Raw genomic sequence first — 27,004 nt, forward strand, 5'->3', positions numbered from 1 at the left:
AAAATGAAATAAATGGTTACAGAGAAAAAGGCAGGACAAGGAATTCAGAGATTCTTGGGATTTGTGCATCATGAATTAAATTAGGTTGAAAGAGAGATGGGAAAATTGTATTCCTATACAAAAGATACATTTAGGGAAAATAAGTAGAAATTCAAAGTGCACAAGAGGTTTTCATAATGGAAAAAAGCAGTATAATGAAATTGGACCAATAGATGCGACTCTTTGTCTGGTGTACTGCTGCAAGTGCAGTCACCATTCAGAAATGTTCCGATCAAAGTACACCAATGTACGGGGTAACCAGCTATTGTAGGCTATCCACACACAGATATACTCAGACAAGGTTGGAGTGAAAGCCAAGAGCATTCTATGATGAATGATAGTAGCATTCTTTGACAGTAGGCTTTAATTGGCTCGAGTAAGGAAATGGCTTACAATGCCAGAGATATGTTATACTACATATTTGTCAGCGTTTTATTACAGATCTGATCATCCCAAAAATAATGTTATTCAGAACTGGTCACATTTAAAGCAAAGAAATGCTAGAACCCAGGAGATCATAGTAATTCTTAATGGAACCAGGTGAACTGAGCAGTGGACCTGGTCTAGCTACCAAAGGTAAAATCTTGAAATACCATGTGTGTTGTTTTGAAGTCTGTTTGCAGCTCATCCACGTAACTTAATGAGTCAAAGGTAACAACACTTCATAGCACTCTCTGAGAAGAAAGGCAAATTCAGAACCCTTGCTGGGTTTCTCAAGCTCTGTTTCAGAACTGGCAGGAACACTTAAGCTCCCCTAGATGAACTACTTAGATCCATCCAAAGAGGGAGAGGTCTCCAATACCCATATGTCATGAAGTTAACATTACTTGGGGCATACTTGAGGGTGCTACAATTATCAGCATTATTATTTTAAAAACAACCATGTCCCTCCATGTGGTGTCACTATTTGTTGTGGATCAGGACAGACTAGAAAGGCAGGCAGCAAAGGGTGGGAGAAAACTCAATTAAAATGTTAAAAGATGGAGGAGAGAGGTGCCTTGCGTCCTGTAAAACAAAGTAAAAACAAACCATCCCAGCAAAACATGCTACAGATTGGAGACTTGCTTCTTTGAGCTTTCATTTGAGAAACAGGTTTTTAAAAAATAATGTTTAAAAAAAAAATATAGGACTGTTCCCTGCACCCCAGACTGACAACGTAGAGGGAATGAACTCTAAGATATGTGTGGGACTGGAGGATATGTAAAGTGACAGAGAAAAAGAGGATCTGGGTTGCACGGAAGAGGGCTTGAATGTGCAGGATAACCTATTAACAAGGTAATTTTTTTCTCCTTGCCATAGGGAAAACTGGCTTGTAAATATCTGAAAAATTTGGGAAAGAGTGAATGCAATTTGAAAGAGAAAGTTGAAAAAGTGAGAGATTTTAATGTCAGCTGCCTATTTTGCACAGAAAATTCTTTGGGATCTGAAATAAATGCCGAACTGGAGGGAAATGCACAGCACACCCCAAACTCAGGGCAAAATAAAGAAAAAAAAGTCAGCAAACTATTTCATAGCTCTGCTTTAAAGATACCCTGTTCCAAAGAGACCTCAAATGGCAAGCACAGCGTGTACAAAAATAGAATTGCAAGGATGGAAAAAAATGCAAAAAGCAGTATGAAAAAACAACCCTCCCAAAAATAGATGTACACAGTTCTATTTCGTATTAGTGTATATTACAAAATTCAAGCATGCAGTCTATGTCTGAAGGTAGAATACTCGAGTGCACGTATTCCAGGGACTCTGCTATGTTTTCTTGACAACATTATCATGTGACAACGGAAAGTCTTGTATTTTTAACTGACCTCCAGCCTCTTTGCTTTTTTCCTGCACCAGTGTCTCCTCTTTACAGAGCTTCAGACTGCCATCTGGCAGAGGAGATGCCCTAAGAATCTGTCTTCCAGGGGTGTGTGGAAGATCTTTTGATGGAGAAGTTTTCCTGTTATCCCCCAAGGCTTCAAGTGCTTTAGAACCGCCAAAACCTGGCTTTTGTTTTGCTGTCAGAGAACATGCTGGCTCCCCAGACTTTGCTGGACTTGTTGACTCTGTGTAGGGTGCACAGGTTGTAGTAAGATTGTCTCTGCTAAGAGGTTTCGCTCTTTCTTGATCTAATCCCACCTTTAACCCAGAGGTTTCCTGCCTTCTTTGTTGTGAATCTCTCTTACAGGACAGGTCCATTTGCGGGGACTCTTTATCAGTTTCCAGCTTTCTAGTATCCAACACGTCAAGCTTCGTTGGGCCCAACATACTTTGAGCTACAGTTTCTAACTGAGACACCGAAAGGGCCTTTTCACCGGAACTTGAGACATGGGGAGTTGAGGGTGCAGCACCTGTTGCATTACTTGGGCTAATTTTCCTAGCATTTAATTGATTCTTGTCTTGTGAAGAGCCCTCTGCATGGCACGAGCTTTGCTGTTTTTCAGCAGTAGGACTTTTTGGAGATGTTTCATTTACATTTGCCAGATGTTGAAATCTGTTGCTTTGTTCTGTAGACTGAAGTTCTTGTTTGTGATCTGTTTCTCTGCAGTCCGTTTGGCTTATTGATAGCGGAGAATTTATACCTGCTGTGCAACAAGAAGAAAGTGCTAGTGAAGGTTTAGTATCTTGCTTTTTTTGACTGATTCCTGTTAACACAGACTCCTTTGGTGCATCTTTACCATGTGACTCCCCTGAAGAGTGGCTTTGCTCAAACTGAAGGAATCCCACAGGTGGGCACTTTGTATCTTCTATGCAATCTATACTTTTCCCCCCAGTGCATTTGATGCTCGCATAAGAGGCATCTTCTTGACTAATGTGCTCAAAGGGTTTGCTTTCTGACAATTTATGCTCTTCTGCTGTTGTTCCTGATCCTGGAGGTGGCTTTTCATATTTGCCAGATTCTCCTGGAGACGTTCTGGTAAGACTCTCTGACTCTGACTGGGGTATGCTAATTTGCAGTGCCTCTGAGACAGCCGTAGGTGGCCGCTTAGTTACCTTCTGCAAGTCTGCTGTACCTTTTGGATCATCGGTTAGAAAAGCGTCGTCCTCTATATTGTCTTTGCTATCCAGTTTAGAAGACAACTTATTATCATCATTAAAAGAGTTGGAGCCCTGTTCTCCTCTGGAGGGTTGCCTCTCCAATCTTCTCCCATCTTGACTATCCTCTGAACCATCATCTGTTTCATCTTCAGAGGAATCTACTTCCCTAATGGCCTCCTGCTTTTGTAGCGACTCTCTCCTCTCTACTCTGTCTTGTCGAATAGCACCTAGCTTCCTGGAAGATGGCTTTTGCAGTGTCCCTTTTTCCGCTAGCCCAACTTTACCTCCTGTTGCTTCATTCACAGACTCCTGTAAACTTTGGAGACTAGGATCCCTTTGTAGCATCTCCTTCTTAAATTCAGAGTGGGAGATATCCAAGCTATGTTTGCGAGAGGAAGCCAGCTTCTTTTCGGAGGACAGCGAGGCAGCCAGTTTCTCAGCTGACTGGACTCTCTTCAGCAAAGGAGACCTGGGGGGCTCAGCGCTTTTGGGTCTGGAGATCTGTCTTACCAGAGGTGGGGAGGAATGTAATTTTACAGGAAAGGACTGAATAATACTGGAGCTGCCTACTGAATGCCCTGGCAAAGGAGAAGGTGAACGCTGTGGCGATGTGGACTGTGGGGTTGGTGAGGGAGTGTGAGCTAGTGGTGAGAGAGGGATGTTTCCCGCAGATTTACGCCTCGGAGATCTATACTGTCGTTGAAGCTTTGGGGCTAGTCCATGTAAAGAACTGGGTCGGATGTGTCCAGAGCTGGCTGGAGAGTTGGGAACACTGGAACTGGGGGAGCTGCTCTGGGAAGAATTTCCACCAACTTAAAAAAAAGAAAAAAAGAGAAAGGGATTTTTTTTTTTTACTGTGTTTTATAATTAAAAACATTCATGCTATGCTTGTACAATGGTAAGAAGAGCTGTTTGTCACATTACCCCAAGGTATTATAGTAAAGATACTACAAGGTGGCATACCGTTGTTTCCAGTATAGCTACTATGTGATTGTCACATAATCAGTATCAGAAAATACTACAGGGTATTTCCCAGAAACTCAGTGAGAAAACATTCTGTTACTACCATATTAAACCATATGTATATAAAACCATGCATTTTATTGTTATTGTCAGTATGCAAGTTTCTTAAAATTCTCTGTCTACTGCTGAAATTTTCAGCTATGATTTTTTCCACATTTCAACTATTTCTCTCTTATGTATTATTAAAAAAAAAAAAAGGCAAAATACTGTGGAAAGATCATAACTTACACCACACATTTGCACTGCTAAAAGATCCACCCACATACATAATGAACAAAGACTGACCTTTTTCATGATTAAACTTTTATCTACCCACAGCAAAATAAGACATACACAGCAATTGCTGGTTTGAAGTTCAAATAAATGTAAACTCAATATTTGGTTTAGTGTCTGTTTTGTATTTTCCTTTAAAAATGAAGCATTTAAAAATTAAAATCCCCCCTATAAACAGTTCTTTTACCTGAATGTACAGACTCGGGAGTAGATCTGTAGCTCTGCGTAGGTGACCGAGGGGACAGGTTGTGGGTTGGAGAACCGGGAACACTTTCTCCAGAAGACAGCGAGCGGTTAAGTGAAGATAAACTACGGCTGGTGTGCAGAAATGATGCCTGCTTTGTGATCTTCCTGAACAAAGAACTCTTCTTCTTACTGGGGAGATGAATTAAAAGTTACTCATTTGTCAAACCACAAGATCTATTTACACTTGCAGGCACATCTCCCTCACTCAGTGTAGACGCGTGAGGTAAGTAACAATGTGTGCTGACATAAACTTATTACACGGAAATTGCTTTGACAAGGTCTACCTACCTTGGGAGCATTTAATTTTCACAGGTTTTTTTTTTTTTTTTTTTTTTTTAAATCAAGCTCACCTTTCCTGCCCATCTTTAGTTTTGCTTTTCTTGTTCCTTCGAGCCATCTTGGATTTGTAGCTGGGCTTCCGAGCTGGCCCAATTTTGATTGATGTGTTCTCAAATGGGGAAGTGGAGATAGATACCTTATTTCCACTCTGTCGGATACAAGAGATGGCCGTTGTATAGAATAAGATTGCTTTTGGCAGTTCTAGGTGTTGAGCAAGTGGATTGCTAATTTATCACAAGCTGACATGTTTTACTCCTTTGACTAATCCCCTTTTCCTCTTTGAGTCTTCATCTAGAGCAGTAATATGGACCTCTTTAGTCAGACTTTCACAACAGATTAAATCTTGGTTTCCTAGCTAACTGGTACAGCTGCACAGAGCAGAAGCTGCACGGGCTTTGACCTCTCTTACTGAGATCCTGAATGCCTCAACTTACGCCTTGTAAGGCACCAAGATGATATGGTGATGGTGCCAATACATACTACCAATGAGAACTACAACAATCTTCCTTCTAGAAATTCAGACAAAGCAGCATTCTTTGGCACCCAAACCTGTTCCCTACTTATGTGCCTGACCCTTTCTTCATGCTGACAGATTGACAGATATCCTGAGATGCATCAGGCATCCATCAGCGTGAATCTACACTGATGGTGTCTAAAAGCACTAGCCTGATCCCCTCAACTCGTATAAGAAAAATACCTCATTTCTTCCATGTGTGCAAACCCTACCAAAGGCCTGTCTTTTGGAACTGTTAAAGGGTTTATTTTATTTCCATAAATGTAGTCAGCACACAAGGAGGTATCAAAATAAAAGTCATTTAGCTAAATACTTTCAAGACCAGCTATTACAAAGCCTCTTTTAAACACTGGTGACAATAATCCTTGAGAAAATAGTATTAAGAGCTAATCACATTAGCAGCCTAAAGCAAAACAAAATTAATGGGAAAAATGTGAGGGTGTTTGTTTGTTAAAATGATACAGGGGGGTTATTATAGTTACACCATATTAACCTGTTTACTGCTTTCAAATTCATCATTAAAGTCAAACAAATGAGCATCTCTTCTGGTGCCAACTATACCCGATAGGCCCTTACTTTCCACAAACATTAATGGAATGTCAGTTTAAAGCGGAACAAGACACTTTTGGAGACTTTGGGAGAGACTTATAATTTCTACCTGGCAATGGGATTAAAGCAAAGGCTAATGTTAGGAGCCAGGTATTTAACTTGCATTTAAAACAATCCTCTGACAATCAGATACTAAATGGGTTTTAAATCAGTTTTTAGGTATGTACTGTCCACATTCTGTAATACAAGCATGTTCCGGCCCTACCTTCAGGATCAGTTCCACCACTTCAGTATGCACCAGTCCATGGACAGACTCTCCATTGACATGGGTTATCAGATCACCTTCCCGCAGACCTGCTTCATTAGCAGGACCTCCTTCTTCCACATGCTGGCAATGACAGGGAAATTATTTACTTGAAAATACACAGGAACATAGGAACAGCGGGACCGGACCAGACCCGAGGTCCATCCAGTCCAGGATCCTATCTCCAACAGTGACCAATACTAGATGCTTCATAGGAAGGTGTAAGATCCCCACAAGAGTAGATGTGGGATAATCTGCGCCCCACCGGTCTCATCCTGATCTCTAAGTAGAGTTAGAAATTGGCTTAAGCCTTGAACCATGAGGTTAAGTGTCATTGCAAATTTTTGGTCATTATATTATCGCTCTGAATATTCTTGATATCCATATAAATATATAAAAAATTAAGTCCACTGAGCTTCAGAATTAAACATCCTGGAGCCCATCTGTTGGAAGCTGGCTAAAAAGTCTTGTAGCCTCATTCTCCCGTCAGACTAGTTTCCAGGCATTGAGATTGTACATATCATGCATCTGACTCCAAACAAATTCTTTTCCCACCTCCCATCATTTAGCACAGTACTTTCTAAACTGTGACGCCCTGATGATCCCATAAGGCTTCTCCCCCATTGGTGATGCTGCCATCCACACCTCAAAATAGGGGCCTGCAACCTTAAGGTGAGGTGTAACTTGTTGCAGCAGCTCTCTCTTCAACATGGACTGAAGAGGTTGCAAACCACAGTGCTAATAAATACAGAATTTTTCAAGGGCAGACAGAAAGGACCACGGGAAGCTACTATCATTATGAGAAAAATCCAGTTCCAGATCATTTTTCTACTTAATGATCAGCATCAAACAATGATCACCACATACAAAGACTGGCTCTCCTAATGAGGTCTGCAAAACACTGATATAGAAGGATATTAAGAAACCATTCCCTTCCACCCTCTCTTATAACTCTAAAACAGTGTATTTTAAATAATATACACCATTTTGGGGGAAATGATTATGGTTAACAGTCATATACATTGCCAAAGAAAGATCACATAGATCGTATACTGTGTAAGGGGAAGGAAGAGAGATATGGAGAAACAGCCAGTAAGATCCCTTGGCATAATACACAGCTAAACTGAATGTCAAATGGCTGGACAATCAATGTAAAGGCACTGATGGTTTAAGGCATGTAATCAACTCCAAGTGGCTGTCTTGAAAATTCCAGCAGACTGGGTTGATCTGAAGCAAACTATCACTGCTTATACAGCTCAGGATGAATTAGCTGTAACTGACCCTCATGTGACAACCCCAATAGAGAGCAAGAGGAGTTGCACAAAGACACATGCTTTAACGTATGCACTTCTGGTAAAAGGAGGCAGACCTACGTTACCAGTGGTGGAAAAAGGAAAAAGCTGTTGTGATTTTTGTGACGGGGTTGAACTGCTGCTGAAACAACCCTTAGGGTTTTTAAAGATTTTGTCTGTCAAAAGACTCCTTTGGGTCTGAATTAGGAGAGGGGATACATGGCAGCAAAGGACAGAGTACAGGTTAAACCTGCAATCTTGAAAGAAAGAATTCCCGGCCCCTAAGAGCATTCTTATTAGAAAAACAGTGACTTACCCAGACCATGTGATGCACAGCATAGACGTCAGTATCCCCCATGTAGACTCGAATAGCACGAAGGGTAAAGCCGTATTTCTTTCCAGCCCGATGGATAATGATTGGTGGTTTGGGATTTGTGATAGCAGGAGAAAAGTCTCGGCTTGGTGAGGAGTCCCTTGAAGATGGGTTGGAGGACAGAGAATGAGGTGACATTGGACTAGCCAATGGGGAACAAGTGTGGTGATCTACAGTGATGATACAAAGGAGTGCAAATTAGAAAGCCTGACCTTCAAAGGGAAATATAACTCCTGTTAAAATTCTAATAGGAAATGAAATCTTCCTTACGTTTTTATAAAGCTAGTGAAAGCGGCATTAAAAATTCCTTTAGTATCAAAGGTATCAAGGTTCATTTCCTGCAGTCTTTTTAATTAATAAGTGCTCTGAAAGGTCAAAATCAATGCTGTTTCCAAAAAAGTGAGTGCTTCTTATTGTGTACTTAGTACAGCATTGTTGTTTGTCATCTAGAATTACAGCTGGGCCAACGTGTCCATTTTGAAAAGCTATTTTCAGGGATTCATTATGCAACCATAAATATTTGCTCCAGGTAGAATCCTGGAGTATACAGTTTCAGTCCACCAAAGATTTTTTTTACTATATTTTATATAGATGCCTGCTTTTATATATATGGGATGACAGTTTCTAGATTAGAGAATATACTATTCAAATAAATAGTCAACATGGTGTGGGTCACTTGTCTGCCCAATGTAACTCAAAACCAACCTGGATTTAAAAAATGAAATTTGATATGAGGTTGGATTACTACTGGCTCAAGGAAGTTGTGGGGGTTTTAATTCAGAAGGGGCAAAATATTTACAAGTAGTAGGTAGCCAATGCAGGAGCATTGTAATGATTTAAAAATAATATTACAAATGAGCAGCTGCAGAACCCAGCTCCCCTCTTACATGGGTGTGATTCAATTGGCCTATTGGCTAAAAACTATTACAGTTGTTACTCATATTATTAGCAATAGCACATGTATTAAAATAGTCTTACTCTACTTAGATAAGCTGATAAAATAATTTACATTACAAAACATAAAAAATATGAACTGAATACACAACTCCTGTATTCGTCTAGGAAAAACTGCCACGAAGTGACCATTAAGAAACACCTGCTGAGCCATCTATTACGTATTTACCTGACAGATGAGAACAGTTCTGTCGGGGCCTCCACTGGATAATTAAATAAGCATTTTAGAGAATTTCATGAGGGAGCTGGTAGTTAGAAAACCAATCAACCCTCAAACGGCAGGAAATGAAATGCAAGTCATCACAATGGAGCCAAACAGCAATCTTCTATCTGTCTCCCAGGTTCCAACAGAGACATGATCGCTGGTATTGCTGTACCAGGATATTGTGCTGGCCTGGCACACTGGCACAGTTGGTTGGGCTGCAAATTGCAGGGACGTTCCTGGTCTCCTACTAGGCAGGAACAAGAGAGTCCCTGGGACTTCCAGTAAGGCCTTGAGCTGGGAGGTAGTGGGCACAAAGCAAGAATTCCTCCCAGAGAGTCTGCTGAACCATGGGCCTTTCTACCCCTGCTTGACAGAGGCTTCTAATGCATGACACAATCTGGTGCCAAAAATTATCAAGATATATCCATATCTCTATATACACACCGTTTGGTACTAACTTACTTAAATGTATTTAACCCTCTCATCTGAACATTCCTGGAAACTGAATGCGCCAGATATGTATGATTTCAACAAAATGTTAGGGATATCGGGTCCAGAGAAGTAGCAGCAAAAGGGTTAAACTTGTTTTGTCTGTAATTTTAATAGATATTCTTGCTGCATCCTTGTCTAGAGACCAGCCAAAGTTCTTGGGAGCCAATTTAAACAAAAGAAGCTGCTATCGAGACAATGAGACACAGCTGTCATTTATGGTATCTGTAGTCACAAGATCACAAGTACATCTCCGCCTTCAGAAAAATAATACTCCTTTTCCATGTAAGTGGCAAATATGCAGGAGTCCCAATTCCTCTTCCTTCAGGAACAATATCTTTATTGGCAGGAGCAGAAAAACATAGAGGTCCTGTCTGCAGGTCTTTTGTTCAAGGCATTCACATTTTTACAATATCTAAATGTGGCTTATTTCTTACCTGAGGGAATTAGGAGGGAGAGGGCTGTAGCTGATGCTGATTTAATCACTTTGTTGACAGGTCTCGAGGTACGTTTCTCCCCCGATTCCCCAGAGAGCAACCGGTGCCGTGCCCGCCGTACTGCCAAGTCGCTGATGGCTTTTGGAGTGGTAAAATCTGGACCCTCATTGCTATTGCTACGAATGCGCTGATCAGAGAAATCTGTAGTGCTCCCGGCTACAGTTTAAATTAAAGTAGATTAGAACCATGGGGAATTCCTAACAGCATATTCCCCCGCAGGCAAAATATATGAAATCAAAGTCATGTTTACATGTAGTCCAACAGTGAATTTTCCTCAGACGCAAGCCCAGGGCTTGAGTGCTTATTTATAGAAATTTATAACCACTGGCGTTCTTCTGTATGCTGAGAATTACCTGATTTCTTTTGTTGGAAAGCCAGTTCTTGAAACTAAGTTGCTGCAGTAATAAAATTAGATGAAGCCTAACTCTATAGCACAGCTTTAAAGTAGTAAGCCATTTAGACAGAATTGTTTATATGGCAAATAACCAGGGGAGGTTTGAGGAAGTACTCTCATTATTTTTATTACCAGCAAGAACGGTCAACCTTAAAGGTGGCAACAACTGAACTAGGTTTTATGCTATTTACAGAACGGCCATACAGGGTCAGACCAGTGGTCCATCTAGCCCAGCATCCTGGCTTTCGACACAGGCTGGAAGCAGATGTTTTGGGGGAGAAGGAGGCACAAACATTACATTAGAAGAATTTAATTAACATTGCAAAGTCAAGAACCCAAAAATTAGGAAATGCCAGAATTAAGTTTGCTTGTGCAATCTTAATTCAGCCCCCTTGTGTGTATGCATTATGATGGTACAGTCTAATTCAGCGGTTCTCAACCTATTTACCATTGTGGGCCGCATATGCAGCTTCTCTGTTATATGGGCCACATCCACACACTATATATGCTACCTGTATGGCCCTGCGGCCGTCACATGGGCTGCAGCTGGGTGCTGATTGGGCCGCAAGCAGCCCACGGGCTGCAGATTGAGAACTACTGGTCTTGTTACATGATCACATACTATTTTTTCCACAGGACCCTGCCTCATTCAGTGTACAGAATGGATGGTGCTCACGTAGTGAGCAGGTGTTCAATATTTGATCTTCTCTGTTCAAGGTATGGTCCCAGGCCTGTCCTACTACACACTGTTCAAACCCTTCTCTGAGGACAGAATTATTAATTTCCTCCTGGGCTTCTCTATGGTGCCCATCACTATAATAACTGAGTGCTTCACAAACCACTCCTGGGAAACATGGGGGGTTATTATCCCCATTCTACAGTTGAGGAACTGAGGCAGAGAGCGATTACAGTCAAAGGTATTCACTCATTATGATTGTCCAAACTGAGGTGCAGATGAGCTAATTTTTCAGAGGACTTAGTATTATATAGCACTTCATATGTTCAAAGCTCACACTTAAGTTGCAACTGTGAGCACAGCACTTCTTCAAATCAGACCCCAGACCTCAAGTCAGCACCCAGAAAAGGAGGAACACCACAATAAGTGACCATCTGGGAAAAGTTTGGTTTAAGCAACTGGACCGGCATCTCATAGGAACTCTGGGGCGGAGGCAGGGATAAAATCCAGTTCTCCAGGGAAGCATTCATCTATGACCATGATACTGTCTTTTCTCTTCCTGCAGTTCCCTGCCTCATTGACTCCACACCTTCCAACTTCTGAAACAAATGAAGCAGGGGTCTATAGACAATAGTCTCCTTCACTACACAACCCTGATTAATCCCTACAGCAGATCTGTCCTGTGCACTGTATGAGGCAGGGGCCCTGCGGAAAATATAGTATGTGATCATGTAATTAAAGACCGTTATAACGTAAATGCACAAGGGAGCCAAATTAAGGTTGTATAGGCAATCTTAATTCTGCCATTTACTATCTTTTGAGTGCTTGACTTTGTAACTTTAACAATGCTTTTAAAACAGTTTTTTGGTAGGTAATTTCCGAGGTTTTTAATGAAGCAAGCTGAAAAAACAAACTCCGTCTTGCGACATCATATTAACATCCCCAGGGGTCATCAGCAGGGTTGGGACCTTTAGATCCACTGCACAGACCTCTGTTACTTGAGCTAACAGAGTAACCGATAGCAGTAGTAGGTTGTAATCCTCTATGTCGATCACCATTAGAGAGGTATGGGACACTTTGCCTGTGGATTTCGAAGATTTCAGAGGAATGGTGAGACTGAGAATTCTTAGTTACATTCTAGGCTTGGAAGGAAGTGTGCTCTAGTGGGCACAGATGCTTCTGCCTATTTCCTCTGAGTTTGACCCATTCTGCCCTGTCCCCTCCAACCAGTCTCTGTCCCAGTCCTGTCTCTTCCCCTCCCCTGGTTCCTTGTCCCAGTCCCATTCTCTTCACCCTGGACAGTCTCAGTCTCCACTTCTCAGGCTTCTCATCCCAGTCCCAGTCTCCTTGCCCTGCCCAAGTCTCATCCCTCTTTACTCTCCATCTGAATCCCCTCTCCATCAGCTGTTCCTTGTTTTTCTCCCAACTCCTTGTCCAGCCAGTCCCGGTTCTCTCCCACACACTCTGGCTCCTTGTCCGATCTGTCTTACCTCTCCCATCATCTCCTTCTCCCTACTCCACTGGTTCTCAGTCTCAACCTCCTAACCCAGCCAGTCCCATTCTCTGCCCCGCTCCCAGGCTCCTCATCTGATCTCAGTCTTCCCCACACCTACTGGCTTCTACTGCCCCCTCCAGTTCAGTCTCTGGATTCTCATCCCAGTCGCCTTGCCTCACCAGGCATAGCCCCCTTACTCTAGCTCCCAGTCCAAGCTTCCTTTCCCGGACAGTCCCATTCCCCACCCCAGTCCTTCTTTCTCATCAACCTCCAGTCCAATTTTCTGTCCCACCCCAGCCCCTTCTCCCAATCTACTCCCTGCTCCGATGCTGCTCTTATCCCGTATTCAAATCAAGCAGCCTCCTTCTCCATACTGCTTGGGCCCAGCATGGGGGTCACCGAAAGCACAGGAGAGAGAGTCTCCCTGCTCCCAAGTCCGGGGTCTGGACCTGGCACAGCCTGCAGCAGCCTAGAGCTACAATTTCGGATACAGTCCTGCCCAGCACAGATGGAATGTTCTGAGAATTTAGGTGTTAAAATCTAAGAAGTCTCTACTGAGCATGTGCAAACTGCCATTTTTTTAATGGCTTACAACTTGGCGGGGTTTTATTGGGATGTCAAAGGTCAAGTCTCTGCTCCAAAAGAAGGGAGGCACTACAGCTTTTCAAAAAAAGGTTACCAGATTTTTTTTTTTTTTTAAAACATGGGCAAAACATGTTAAATTTCCCCCTAACCTTATTCTTGGAAACAACTGAACTGTTTTGGCTAAAATTCTCCTAAAAATTCAGCCCGAGGCAGACACCCGGCATGGGAAATTTCAGCCCAAACAGTTAACATTTTGTAAAGTTACACGCAACAGGGTCTTGCAAATGCTGGGCAACCTTGCCGAGTTTGAAGAGGGACTAGACTGAAGTAAAGCAAACAAGTTTTAAGAGATTAAAAATTACTTTAAAGAAACACACAAAGCCACAGTAATTTACTAGTGCAGTATTTACCATGCAACACTAACGAAAGATGTTACTCATAAAACCACATTTTAGTGCAACTAATATTTACACCCTAAAATGGACTTCTTGATGGCAGTGATCCCCTCCCACCAGGTGCATACCTGTCAGGGCTGAGCTGCTGATGTTGCTGATGGTTGAAGCGGGTGTTGTTGGCCCAGTGTCCTCATGTAAGTGCAGCTCTCGCTCCACAGGTTGTTCTGGAATTGGCAGGGGGAGCCCCTCACGTGACTGTACTGTAGATAGTAACGTTCCATCTGACTGTTGCTTTTTGGGGGCAAGTCCTTCTTCCTCAGCTGAGATGGCGAAGCGGGGCATGTCGAGAAGCCCCGAACAACGCCGCCGAACAGTAAGAGGCGGACTGGAGTCGCTCTCGGTGTGTGAGGATTCAGACACGGACAAGCGCTTACGCAGTCTGAGAAAAAAACGCATGACCAGGTCACTGGTTGGGCTGTGATAATTCATAATGCCAAAGAGCAAGTGGTTGTTACTGGTATACAAGCACAGAAATAATGAGTAAGCTCAAGCCAAAGCAATATGATTCCAGGTTCAAGCCTCCCAATTTGGCTGGGGAGGAGGCTTGGTTTAGGGTTATTGTTTGGACCATTAAAAGTTATGGGTATTTGCAAAATTCAGATCTGGATTGTTTTTCCTTATTAAGTTTTTAAGATAAGTACAAAATCAAACAAAATACAATGCAATGAAGGTTTCAGAGTAGCAGCCGTGTTAGTCTGTATCCGCAAAAAGAACAGGAGTACTTGTGGCACCTTAGAGACTAACAAATTTATTAGAGCATAAGCTTTCGATGCTCTAATAAATTTGTTAGTCTCTAAGGTGCCACAAGTACTCCTGTTCTTAATGCAATGAAGGTGACACAAATTATTATAACAATCGTTATTACCAATAACAGGGCACAGAAATGCAAACACTTGTACCTATCATCTTATGCTTTTACATGCTCTTTTTAATTTTTTAGACTTATTTTTATAACAACATTTTGCACAAGAAAGGCCTGAGCAGGATCAGTTTATATTAGTTACACATGTAATCTATCAAGTGTTTTCAGTAAAGGTGTCATGTAGGAAAGACATTCTAGATCACAACCACCTTAAATGCATCCATATGACACCATGTTTTAGCAGATGATCCCCCATTCTGTAACTTGTGTAGTTATTTTCTCCATTAAGCTGAATCCGACAATTATTTCAATCATTCTGGGCACAAGGGAGGTGTGTGGGATTTCTATTTTTTGAGTATTATGACATTTTGCTAACAACAGAGATGACAGGACACAATTATTTCTTGTATTCAGAACTGTGGAAAGACCAATATTTTTCTAATTTGTGGCAGGAGAGAACGTGGGGAGAACTGGATTTTGAACCCCTGGAGGTTGAGACGTTTGGATTGGGAATTTTGTTCAGGCCAATCTCTGAGACTCCATTCTCAGGAAGGAAGCTTTGCTTACGAGCAGAATACCTTTTGCTTTATTTTACATCTTCGCTGTAAGCTTACATAATGTTAGCACTTAATGAGATGCTATCAAGTAGTACAGAGATTTTACACTGAATTGCAGCTGTAAGAGTTTCTGATGTCAAAGTAGATGGGAAAAAAGCCTTCTTTGTGATTAAATAAAAAGTACAAGTCTAATAAACTCACATTTCAGGAGAGCCAATCACCCAGCTGCGGTCCCGACTTTTCAGACCACCGAGGCTGTCTAGCCGATCATCTTTTTCCTCACTGAGACTGCGCTTAGTTGGTGGTGTTTTCCTCTCTTCATGGATGGAAAGACGTTCCATACTGCTGTACACCTGCATATAGCAAAAGCACTTAAGATCCATCTGTATGAAGCATGTAGCAAACAGTCCTGCAAGTCCTTATCTAATCAAAAGGTATTTCTCTCCCAGAATGGAAGCTTGGTTTAAAACCTGAACTTGGCAATGTTCTTTGATTAGCTAATGCAGGACCCAACACAGATGTGATATGCTCAGTCAACGTACACCGGGGAGAAGGGAAGAGGCAAGATTTGGAACTGTCACATATGTCCTTCTGCTGTAATACCTGCACTCAGATATGCAATTGTGATGCTACAAAGGCCATTTTAATGCTAAAATTTTAAAGAAGTTGCTTAAACAGGCTCCACAAAGTGCTGAAGGCTCAAGGCAGACATCTAGATCTTGACATCTTACCACACAAACTCAACTCTGCCATTAGCATCCTGCTGATGACCTCATTTCATTACTGTGATTCTATCAATATTGCCCCAAGTTCACTAAACCTTTTCAACAAAAGAGTCTCGCCCTCTTTAAGGAATTTGCTGTGCTGCTCACAGCTCAACCAATGTGCTTCCCTCTGCTGTACAGTGAAATTTTAAATAATTAACCAATTAACAAAAAAAAAATCCTTTTACAGCTTTTAAAACTGTATTTGATTGTGGACCTGATTTTCATAAGGTGAGATTAATAAAAATTCTGTTATTAAAAATTCAGCACATCAACAAGAAAGCTATTAATAATTTATTTGGCTAAATTGTCAGACAAGCTTTTCAAAATATAGAGCTTTTTATTCTTCCCCTTCTACAGACGTTGCAGCATTTTCTAAATCTAAACATAAACGTACTGCAGTGAACTTTCTCTCTTTGTGCCAAAAATACTGAACCGAAGTTGCAGCCTACCAGATTAATTGCTACTCATAACAGGGGGATAAGGTGGAAAAGGAAATCAAGACTTATGGATTTGTAAAAACCTTTTCAAGGTCCCAACTAATTCTCAGGTCCAATTTCAGTCTTACTTATAGTGGTGTAAACCAGGAGCCACCCCTCTGAAGTTAATGCTAGTTAAAACCATGGTGATACCTGAGCCAGGTCCACAGAGCAGACTGGATAATATTACAACCCTCGAGGTACTTTCAAATAGGGCAGTGAGATACTCTCTTTCACTGTTATAAAGAGGACAGTGATAAACTGTTCTCCGTGTCTACTGAAGATTGGACAAGAAGCAATGGGCTTTATCTGCAGCAAGGGAGATTTAGGTTAGCTATTAAGAAAAACTTTTTAACTACAAGGGTAGTTAAGTTTTGGAACAGGCTTCCAAGGGAATCCCCATCACTGGAGGCTTTTAAGAACAGGTTGAACATCTGCCAGGGATGGTCTAACTTTACTTGGTCCTGCCTCAGTGCACGGCACTGGACATGATAACTTCTGGCGGTCTCTTCCAGCCCTACATTTCTATGATGCTAGGATACAGGGGAACTGTATGTAACTCTTATTAACACTAACAGGCCCACCCAGGAAGGAAGATGTCTTAGTGTTTAGAACAAGTTCAGGTCTGTTTACATGCATGGTGAAACAGCATTTGGACCATATGTGGAGCCCGTCACAAAATGGACCTGGGTTTTTATTTAATGTCAATAGTAGGCCTATTTTGAGACCTCCTGAACCACACCTGTTATTTCAGGGCAACCTAGAATAAACGTTGCAGAATACCATGTGTACAGAGTCCATTACTGAAGATTAACTACTGCAGTACAGAGAGCTGACACAAACCATGGTGCACTGTCCTTTCTGTCTAAAATGCTTAACTTCAATGAGTGTTAAAGACTATGTGTCCCCTTCATATTATTTGAACATTGTTTTTTTTAAAGGGCAACTTATGACTTTAACAGAAAAATCTAAATAAGACTATGATTTTAAACAAACTAGTATGGCCTTACCTTACTGAACCGTGGTGAGCAAGATGAGAACTGCCTAATTTCTACATGATCATCATCATTTGTGTCTTCATCTTCTTCTGAATCTAGGTGCTGGTACCGTTCAGAACGAGCTATGAACAAGGACACAAACTGCTGTATAATTAACCAGCACCTAGAGAGTTCATGCCCTTTGTACTTTCTATAAAGTACGACAAACAGTAACTGATGCTCTCAGGATCAGTCTGCACATAGCAATTCCTATTTGTCTAGCTGCAAACGTTGCGTGTCGTAGAGCTTTGAGTATTTTTGATCATGAAGAATATCTTCCGTAAAACTGCATGTGTGCAAATAGACTTCAAATATACACACCGTTTTGCTCTTCCTAGTCCTTTAAACATGTACAGACTGAGCCACATTTGCTGTATTGCATCAGCCAGAAAGGGCTTTTTTCAGGAGTTATAAACCTCGGTAAACTAGTGCTTATGATAGTAATGCCATCTCAGTTTTCTGATGTCCATATAAAGATCCTCTATGACATGATATTCTTATCGACAAACTAGGCAAATACAATTTAGATGGGGCTACTATAAGGTGGGTGCATAACTGGCTGGATAACCATACTCAGAGAGTTGTTATTAATGGTTCCCAATCCTGCTGGAAAGGCATAAAGAGTGGGGTTCCGCAGGGGTCTGTTTTGGGACCGGCTCTGTTCAATATCTTCATTAACGACTTAGATATTGGTATAGAAAGTATGATTATTAAGTTTGCGGATGATACCAAACTGGGAGGGATTGCAACTGCTTTGGAGGACAGGGTCATAACTCAAAATGATCTGGACAAATTGGAGAAATGGTCTGAGTTAAACAGGATGAAGTTTAACAAAGACAAATGCAAAGTGCTCCACTTAGGAAGAAAAAATCAGTTTCACACATACAAAATGGGAAGAGACTGTCTAGGAAGGAGTACGGCAGAAAGGGATCTAGGGGTTATAGTGGACCACAAGCTAAATATGAGTCAACAGTGTGATGCTGTTGCAAAAAAAGCAAACGTGATTCTGGGATGTATTAACAGGTGTGTTGTGAGCAAGACACGAGAAGTCATTCTTCCGCTCTACTCTGCTCTGGTTAGGCCTCAGCTGGAGTATTGTGTCCAGTTCTGGGCACCGCATTTCAAGAAAGATGTGGAGAAATTGGAAAGGGTCCAGAGAAGAGCAACAAGAATGATTAAAGGTCTGGAGAACATGACCTATGAAGGAAGGCTGAAAGAATTGGGTTTGTTTAGTTTGGAAAAGAGAAGACTGAGAGGGGACATGATAGCAGTTTTCAGGTACCTAAAGGGTGTCATAAGGAGGAGGGAGAAAACTTGTTCACCTTAGCCTCTGAGAATAGAACAAGAAGCAATGGGCTTAAACTGCAGCAAGGGAGGTCTAGGTTGGACATTAGGAAAAAGTTCCTAACTGTCAGGGTGGTTAAACACTGGAATAAATTGCCTAGGGAGGTTGTGGAATCTCCATCTCTGGAGCTATTTAAGAGTAGGTTAGATAAATGTCTATCAGGGATGGTCTAGACAGTATTTGGTCCTGCCATGCGGGCAGGGGACTGGACTCGATGACCTCTCGAGGTCCCTTCCAGTCCTAGAATCTATGAATCTATGAATCTATGAAAATTCTCCCCAACAGAGGACTCATGCCATGGTATCCCTCTATCCAGCTAAGCATGCCTGGACATTTGTTGCTGTCTGCAAAGCTTGTCAACTGGGGATTGCTAGAAAATAAAAAGGCACTTCTACCCACGGGGATTGAGCTCCGTGTCCCTGTACCGTATCCCACCGTCACTGTCCCAGAACCAAAGCACTAGAGCTTGAGGTCTAACGTGATCACCCCACTGCACTAGAGAGCCAAGCTCTATCTAACTACAGTATTTCAACCAGCAACACACAGTAAGGTATCTCTCACAGTGAAAATTATTGTAATAATTCCTTTACAACTCCAAAAGATTTTTCCTTCCAACGTATGAGTTAAATACGAGTTAAAAACTAATATCACCCAAAAACTGTAGGGTGAAAACATGCACATGGACTGGAGGAGTCATCGCATCTGATGTGCTTGATCACAGCAATCATTTTAACATTACCCAGCATAGTGATGTTCATGTGAACAGAAAGAAGGGAGGACAAAAAAAAAAAAAATCATACACAGCTAAATACCTCTATGAATGAAGTAAAGAATTTCCAGGGCTCTTCTGATAACGCTGTGGCCGACAATGGGATATAACTAGGCCACCAATACCAATGAAGCCTAGAATAATTTTCATGCAATTCTCATTCAGTTCCAAACTCACTCCTCTCTTGGGATTCAATATAGTACTTTTTACAGAATATCAATCAAATATATTTTATTAAATTGGTGATAATGGCTTTCATTAAGCAATTAACTACATATAAGAAATATGGCCCACATTAAAGATGATATAAACTCAGGCTGAGTGAGAAGCTCTTTTTCCTTACTGTCAAAGTAGCTAGTGTCATCCTCTGATTCCAGCTGTGGAATAAATTCTGCTTTCTGTCGAAGTAATCCATTCCAGTCCAGATCTTTAAAGAACCGGTGCTGTTTCACCTCAAAGGCACTACCTGAAAGGAGGGTATTTTTCTAACATTGCTCTCACGTGACAAAAAAATGCTCAAGGCATAGGAGAAAACACGAAAGTACACTCATCTAACACACACATTTTCTGAGAATCACAGGAAACTAAACTTCGGTTCTTTGCCAATGTTGTGCTGACAGATAAAAACTGCACGATTTACCCCCCTTAATGTAAGCACAACACATGCCTACATTGGCTGGGAAGCAGCATCTCCAGTATAATTCTGCAGTGTAAGTCTCGAGAACAAATTAACCTCTTAATTAAAACCCTTTAAATGCTATCTTGTTCACACCAAGTGTATGTGCACAGTTTTTGACTCTGATTCAGCAAGGCACTTAAAGATATGAGTAGTTCCATTGAATTCAAAAGTATTAAAATTAGGCACGTGTTTAAAAATATCTTCTTGAATCACGACCTTTGTTGTTAAACTCTGGAGTTTGAAGACTCAGAAAGAAAAAATAAGAAAGGATCATTTGCCTGCTGGGCTGTGGACATTTTAAATGAAATCACTACTCATAAAAGGTATCGGATTTGTCCACAGAAAAGGCCTGGTAGGAGAGAAGAAAAATAAGGTTTGTTGGCTGAGAGCAAAGACGCCCACAGTGGTGGCAGTTTTAGTGGAATAGAATCTGTCCACCAGCAACTGAAATAAACCCACCAATGCATTTTACATATAACAAAACACAACACCCTTAAGGTGGCGATGACTTTCAGACACCACCAGTGGGGCCTGGATTTGAGCTGGTGATCTCTCTCTATATGAAAGGCTTCACTTCACATGACTGATTCCTGAGCCACCCAGCCGGTAAGGGCACACTTTGAAATTGTTCTGTATTTGCATTTTTTAAAGGCTACATATAAATTGAGTTACTAATTTCAAATGAAATGTGAAACCAAACCAAACCAAACACAAAACGTTAGTGAAAAAGAGAACAGTGCCATGAAGCTGCAGGGTCAGGCAGGAACTGTTGAAACTGGAGTGTCATGTGGAAGTTAGCTAAATGCATCAATGGTTCCTTAAAATCTTAAAAGGGACAGTCCTAAATTGCAAAGGCTTAAATCTGACCATACATTGCTTACAGATAGTCTTAAGCACTTTACTTTTCCCAGGAGACTTCAGGTTCTTGGATTTTAGGGGATTACATAGCAGAGTGTGTACCGCTAAAGAGAAAAGTTGTCCTTTTGTTACGCTCACAAGTGCTCATCAACATGGAGGGTCACTGTCCTTGTCAAAGAGAATTTCATGCAAAATCTGTTTAAACAATATTCCGATTGAGACACACATCCCTGACAAAGCCTGAACCGGAGCACTCAAAATGGCTGTCTAGTGAGGTGATGCTGTGATATTTACAGTGAGTCAGATTGGTGAGCAGACACCTTTTCTTCTTTAACCCTCAAAACAATGGCATTTTTCTGACATGCAGATTTCACTCGGAGTCTGATCGCTCTATCCACAGGGACAGGAACCTGTTCAGACCATCACTAAACTCAGTGCAGACTATTTCCCAGCACAAAGCCAGCATTTCACAACAGGGTAGCAACTTCCATTGGCACTGCAGCTTCTTTTATTGCTTCTGCTTAGTCTTTTCGCAAAAATACGCCCGTTACCTGTTCCCAGTCTTTCCAGAGGGTTTTGACAGAGAAGTTTAGATGTGAGGTCCTGTGCATCTGGTGGTAATGCTTCATCCCCTTCTGGCCAGGCAATTTCATCTAAGGAAATAAAGCAATATGAAAAAGGCAAGTCATGAAATCCACAAACGTTTTTATACAATAGAAAGTAGTATGCTATACCAGAGTATGATTTGAATGGGTTTGCATTCAGCCGCATGAGTACTTAATATAATTCGAGCACTGACATTTTCCAAAATGCATATAATTTCAGTATTAACCATAGCTGCTGTCAGTGCAAACAGTAATTGTTAGGACAAAACTGTAAGAACCTTAATACATATGAAATAACGATCTTTTATGGCAACACATAAAGAACTACTATGGTGCAGCTGTATCTCAATGCCTACACATTTTGGGTAACAATTTTATTAATCAATTTTAGCTCTTGCTTCTTGCAAATCCTGAAACTCGTGTTCCACAAATATTTGCTTAAAATTCACTGTTTCGGTGAACATTTGAGAACAATCTTTTTCACTTGAATACTCATGGAAAGTGAACACAAGCAAATCAATTAATAAAAACAGAATCAATCAATTTTCTACAGCATTTGCCCAGCTCTAGCCATGACATATGGGCCAAAGGACAAACACTTTCACTACCCAAGGCATGAAGGTATCTAATACAACACTGTTTATTGATGTACTTTGTTGCTTTTATAAGTTATTTTTATTACATTTCTGTAGCAATTGACTAATGAGCCCTATCCTTTACGTCTACACGGGATAACCAACAACAAAATAGAATCTTGGCCTGCTAATCGGCTGCTCTTTTCAAATGCAAACACATCTCTTTCCACTCCCCACAACACTAATTTCTTTTATAAGCTGAATTTCTCCCTGCACGATGCATATTGACAGAGTTTACATACATATATACACATGACATTTGGTGTATGTTAAGCAAGTCAAGAGCTTTTAGCAACTGTAGTGATTTACCAAAAAGGGAGTATGAAACTAATTCTAATACTGAACAATTAACTTTGCTTCTTATGTAGTCTTTCTTCACTAAATTACAGCAGATTTCAATTGTTTCATGCTCTCTCATAGTGAACTGCTAAAGGTAACCCCTCCAGAGACAGGATAAACAAACATACCACTGATCACTTGTCCAAACAGTTCTTCTGGTGTGTCACCAAAGAAAGGGACAGAGCCAACTAAAAACTCATACAGGATAACTCCCATGGCCCACCAATCCACAGGCTTTCCATAGCCCTGTCGCAAGATTACTTCCGGGGCAATGTATTCTGGCGTCCCACATACCTGAAGATGGACAGACAGAAAGGAAACTGTTAATTTACAAGCTGCCATATTTGGAAGCCAGCTTCCTTCTACCGAATTCTTTTTCCACGGCCTCAGCTGATTTTTGTCATTAATACATCCCTTGCCACATGGAAATATGCAACAGTTAGTGACAGTCAGACTAGATAAACTTGCATAACCTGTCAAAGATCACAACATTCAGCATTTATATGAATTGCCCAATTTTCCACCCATGGCTTCGGTGCAATTTAGAACAGAACTTTGCTAAAGAACATTATTTGTGCAGAATCATATGAAAACCTTGTGATTCAAGTCTCGGCTCTTCATCATTCAACAGACACCACAGTGTCAGGGAGTTCTACAAATCCTCTGATTCTGTCACAAAGGGCCCCAACCCATACATCTAGGAGCACGCATCTTCACAGAGATAATTGCAGGTTCAGGTTTTAAGTTTATAGTTTCATCAGTTTAACTGTATTCAGCACTTACACCACTGTATGGGGAGTGATGTATCTATCTGAACCGCGATCATCAAGTTACCTCTGTCTGCAATTTCAGGTCACAAAATCTTTTCTTATTGCAAAGAGCATTAAACACTCTCCGTCTATACACTGAAAAAGAAAAGTCTGTGAAATGCTGCGGAGAATCACTGATTCAAAGCTGTAATTTTTTAGAAAAACACTTTTCAGCTTACCTGCTTATCCAGGAACTCTCTTGCATCTTTCTCAATGTGTCCCTCATACAGATTAGTTGTGAGACTCATCAGCCCAATTTTAGAGAGTCCAAAATCTGTTAGTTTAATGTGACCCATGGATGTTATCAGAAGACTGGGAAAAAGAGGAAGGAAAATAATTCAGTATTCACTGCTATAGTTTCAGAAAGCAATCACAATGTAATGCTATTGCATTATCTAGCAAAATGTCCAACAGATATATGGTGCTTGGTGATCCTGTGCATTCCACCACTTATATGAACGAGAGACCAGGACAGCTGGGAAATCAGACTGCTTTCAGATTGGATTAATGCAATAACAGGGTTCAGACGGACCTTTGAACAGAATGTTTGCAGTGCTGTAGCCATATTGGTCCGAATGGAAACTTCACAACATGAAGAAGGAAGCCAGACTGAACAGCGACATTTTCTGAGCAGATTCAAGAAACAAAACCTCATCCCCAGAGGACTCACCTATTACAAACCTCTGATCACTACATACAGCTCCAGAGACTGGAGGAAGCTCTTTGTAGCTAGAAAGCTTTTCCTTTCCACCAACAGAAGTGGGTCCACTAAAAGATATTACCTCATCTAACTTCTCTCTCTCTCATTTGAATAGAATGAGATTGTAAGATGTCATTCTTTCCATGCTTAACTGCTCTAATAAAACTCTTAAGATTAAATGCTGTTCTGTCTTTCAATCCAACATCCTTAAAATGATGGGTTTTTGTCAACTTTTGTACCTGCTGTTAGGATTCGAGAGATTTTTGCTGAATCAGGGCAGAGAGATCGGTTTGTTTTCGATGCACCTGCTAAATATGCCATAGGAACAGCTTAGGACATACAAGGGATTATTGAGCTAAATTTAGGACATGTTCTGGGATGCAGTGACTCTAAAAAAGAATTGGGGGTCGCAGTGGATAATCAGCTAAACATGAGCTCCCAAGTGTGACGCGAGGGCCAAAAGGGCTAATGAGATCCTGGGATGCATACACGGGATTCTCAAGTAGTTGAGAAGTTACTTCCCTTCTGTATTTGGCACTGGAGCCACCACTGCTGGAACATTGGGTCCAGTTCTGGTGCCCGCAATTCAAGAAGGATGTTGATAAATTGGAGAGGGTTCAGAGAAGAGCCACCAGAGTGATTAAAAGATTAGAAAACATGCCTTACAGTGAAAAACACCAGGAGCTCAATCTATTTATCTTAACAAAGAGAAGGTTAAGGGGTGACTTGATTACAGTCTATAAGTACCTACATGGGGAACATATATTTAATAATGGGCTCTTCAGTCTATCAGAGAAAGGTCTAACATGATCCAATGGTGAGAAGTTGAAGCTAGACAAATTCAGTCTGGAAATAAGGCGTAATTTTTTAACTGTGAGAGTAAGTAATCATTGGAACAATTTACCATGGGTCGTGGTGGATTCTCCATCACTCACCATTTTTAAATCGAGACTGGATGTTTTTTTCTAAAAGCTCTGCTCTAGAAGTTATTTTTGGGGAGTTCTCTGACCTGTGTTATACAGCAGGTCAGACTAGATGATCACTTCTGGCCTTGGAATCTATGAATGCATATTAATGTGCATCATGGCGGGGGGAATTACTTTTTAATGATGTTAGCACAGATTGACATCTGAAAACAAGAAGTTGAACCTATCAAGAAAACAACATTATAAACTTAGTCTTTTCTAGACTAAATAAATGAGACAAGACTGGCTACTTGCCTATAACATCCAATGCTTAATTAGTAATTATACTTTTATCACGGAGATCTACAACTACATATTTGAACCTGAAAGGTTCAAAACATACTTGTCAGGTTTTAGGTCACGGTGGACAATGCCATAATTGTGTAGGTACTCCAGTGCCAGCACTGTCTCTGCAAAATACATCCTGGCCATATCAACTGGTAGGGCTCCAATATTCTTTAGGAGTGTGGCACAATCTCCTCCTAGAAGTAAATTACAAACATAGCACATTGAAATGACATATGAATACTAAGCTACAGTAGCAGCAACACCACAACATTAGATTGGAAGAATTTCTGCCTCCTTAAATTCTCTCTACATTAAAGGTTCTTATCCTTGGTCCTGGAGTCTGAACACAGTTTAGAAAATAATTTTAATTTCCATAATGCCTTTTTTATTTTCTATAATTTCTGTAATGCCTTTCAGGATCTAAATGCATGTCACAAACCATACAAGTAGCTCTTCTGTACAGAAGGGCAGCAATCAGCCAGACAAGCATAGCAAGCGGCACAACAGCATGGGACAGGGGACACGTTTGTCAATGACATTTTGGCAAACTCCAGCTCTTTAAAAAAGCAGTATGATGCCGTTGAGGTCTATGGACAGTGAACAGTAACAGCATTTCTATGGCTTCATCTGAGACGCCACCGGAGAGGAAAGTCCACAGAATTAAATGTATCTGCTTTGGAAAGGAGGAGGCCTAAGCTGGGTTTGTCAACCTTGATGCGGAGATGACTGAGAAATGCTCTCTCCACTTTAGGGAGCACAGGTAAAGTCTTCTTGCCTTTCTAGGGGAGCAGTCCAACTGGCTTCAATACAACTATTTGTTGAGAAAGGCAAGCAGGATTTGGCTCAGTGATTGTATAAATTCATCTTCCAGGTTGGAAAGGAATCTGGGAAGGAAGTAGAGTTTACACTCAGCCAGCCTTTGTGGCTATAGTATTTCTTTTCTTTTTGCTGTTTAAAGAATGTTGCATCACAGATTTAACATGATCCTTTTCTCCATTTGCAAATAAGAATTTACTCTAAATTTGTCAACATGTCAATCAATAAATTCTGTTTCAGCTTCACTCATTTGTCAGAAACACAATAGCCATAGTTCACATCTTGCAGTTATTCAGCTAGCCCAAACACAGAAGCCAGGCATGGGAAATTAGTTCTACGCACCAATGGAAATACACCGCTACCCCGATATAACGCGACCCGATAGAACACGAATTCTGATATAATGCAGTAAAGCAATGCTCCGGGGGGGGGGGGGGGGGGGGGGGGGGGGGGGAGAGGGGAGGCTGCACACTCCGGCAGATCAAAGCAAGTTCGATATAACGCGGTTTCACCTATAACGCGGTAAGATTTTTTGGCTCCCGAGGACAGCGTTCTATCGAGGTAGAGGTGTATATTATTTACATTAAGATAAAACTATAAAACAAATCCAACTAATATTCAAATTAAATAAATTAAGAAAACAGGAAACTAAACAGTTATATGGAGATATACCTATCTCATAGAACTGGAAGGGACCCCAAAAGGTCATCAAGTCCAGCCCCCTGCCTGCACCAGCAGGACCAAGTATGGATTTTGCCCCAGATCCCTAAATGGCCCCCT

At 41.1% G+C, this 27,004-nt stretch overlaps 1 protein-coding gene across 2 annotated transcripts in view; it reads right to left on the reverse strand.

The window, feature by feature from the left end:
* Positions 1–380: 380 nt before the first annotated feature.
* Positions 381–27,004, reverse strand: part of MAST2 (microtubule associated serine/threonine kinase 2) — a 326,453-nt gene continuing 299,829 nt past the window's right edge. For both annotated transcript variants that reach the window (XM_026651972.1, XM_026651974.2), the window contains 14 exons: positions 25,464–25,602; positions 23,635–23,767; positions 22,775–22,940; positions 21,619–21,720; positions 19,874–19,996; positions 17,390–17,499; positions 15,338–15,489; positions 13,786–14,096; positions 10,053–10,268; positions 7,911–8,137; positions 6,264–6,386; positions 4,947–5,083; positions 4,538–4,725; positions 381–3,866 (listed from right to left, as the gene is read on the reverse strand). In XM_026651972.1, the coding sequence (XP_026507757.1) occupies positions 1,783–3,866; positions 4,538–4,725; positions 4,947–5,083; positions 6,264–6,386; positions 7,911–8,137; positions 10,053–10,268; positions 13,786–14,096; positions 15,338–15,489; positions 17,390–17,499; positions 19,874–19,996; positions 21,619–21,720; positions 22,775–22,940; positions 23,635–23,767; positions 25,464–25,602 (4,211 nt within the window). In that variant the 3' untranslated portion in view covers positions 381–1,782. The remainder of the gene's footprint in view (positions 3,867–4,537; positions 4,726–4,946; positions 5,084–6,263; positions 6,387–7,910; positions 8,138–10,052; positions 10,269–13,785; positions 14,097–15,337; positions 15,490–17,389; positions 17,500–19,873; positions 19,997–21,618; positions 21,721–22,774; positions 22,941–23,634; positions 23,768–25,463; positions 25,603–27,004) is intronic.

Source organism: Terrapene carolina, unplaced genomic scaffold (genome assembly GCF_002925995.2).
Source record: "Terrapene carolina triunguis isolate 2854851 unplaced genomic scaffold, T_m_triunguis-2.0 Scaffold110, whole genome shotgun sequence".
Classification (NCBI taxonomy): Eukaryota; Metazoa; Chordata; order Testudines; family Emydidae; genus Terrapene; species Terrapene triunguis.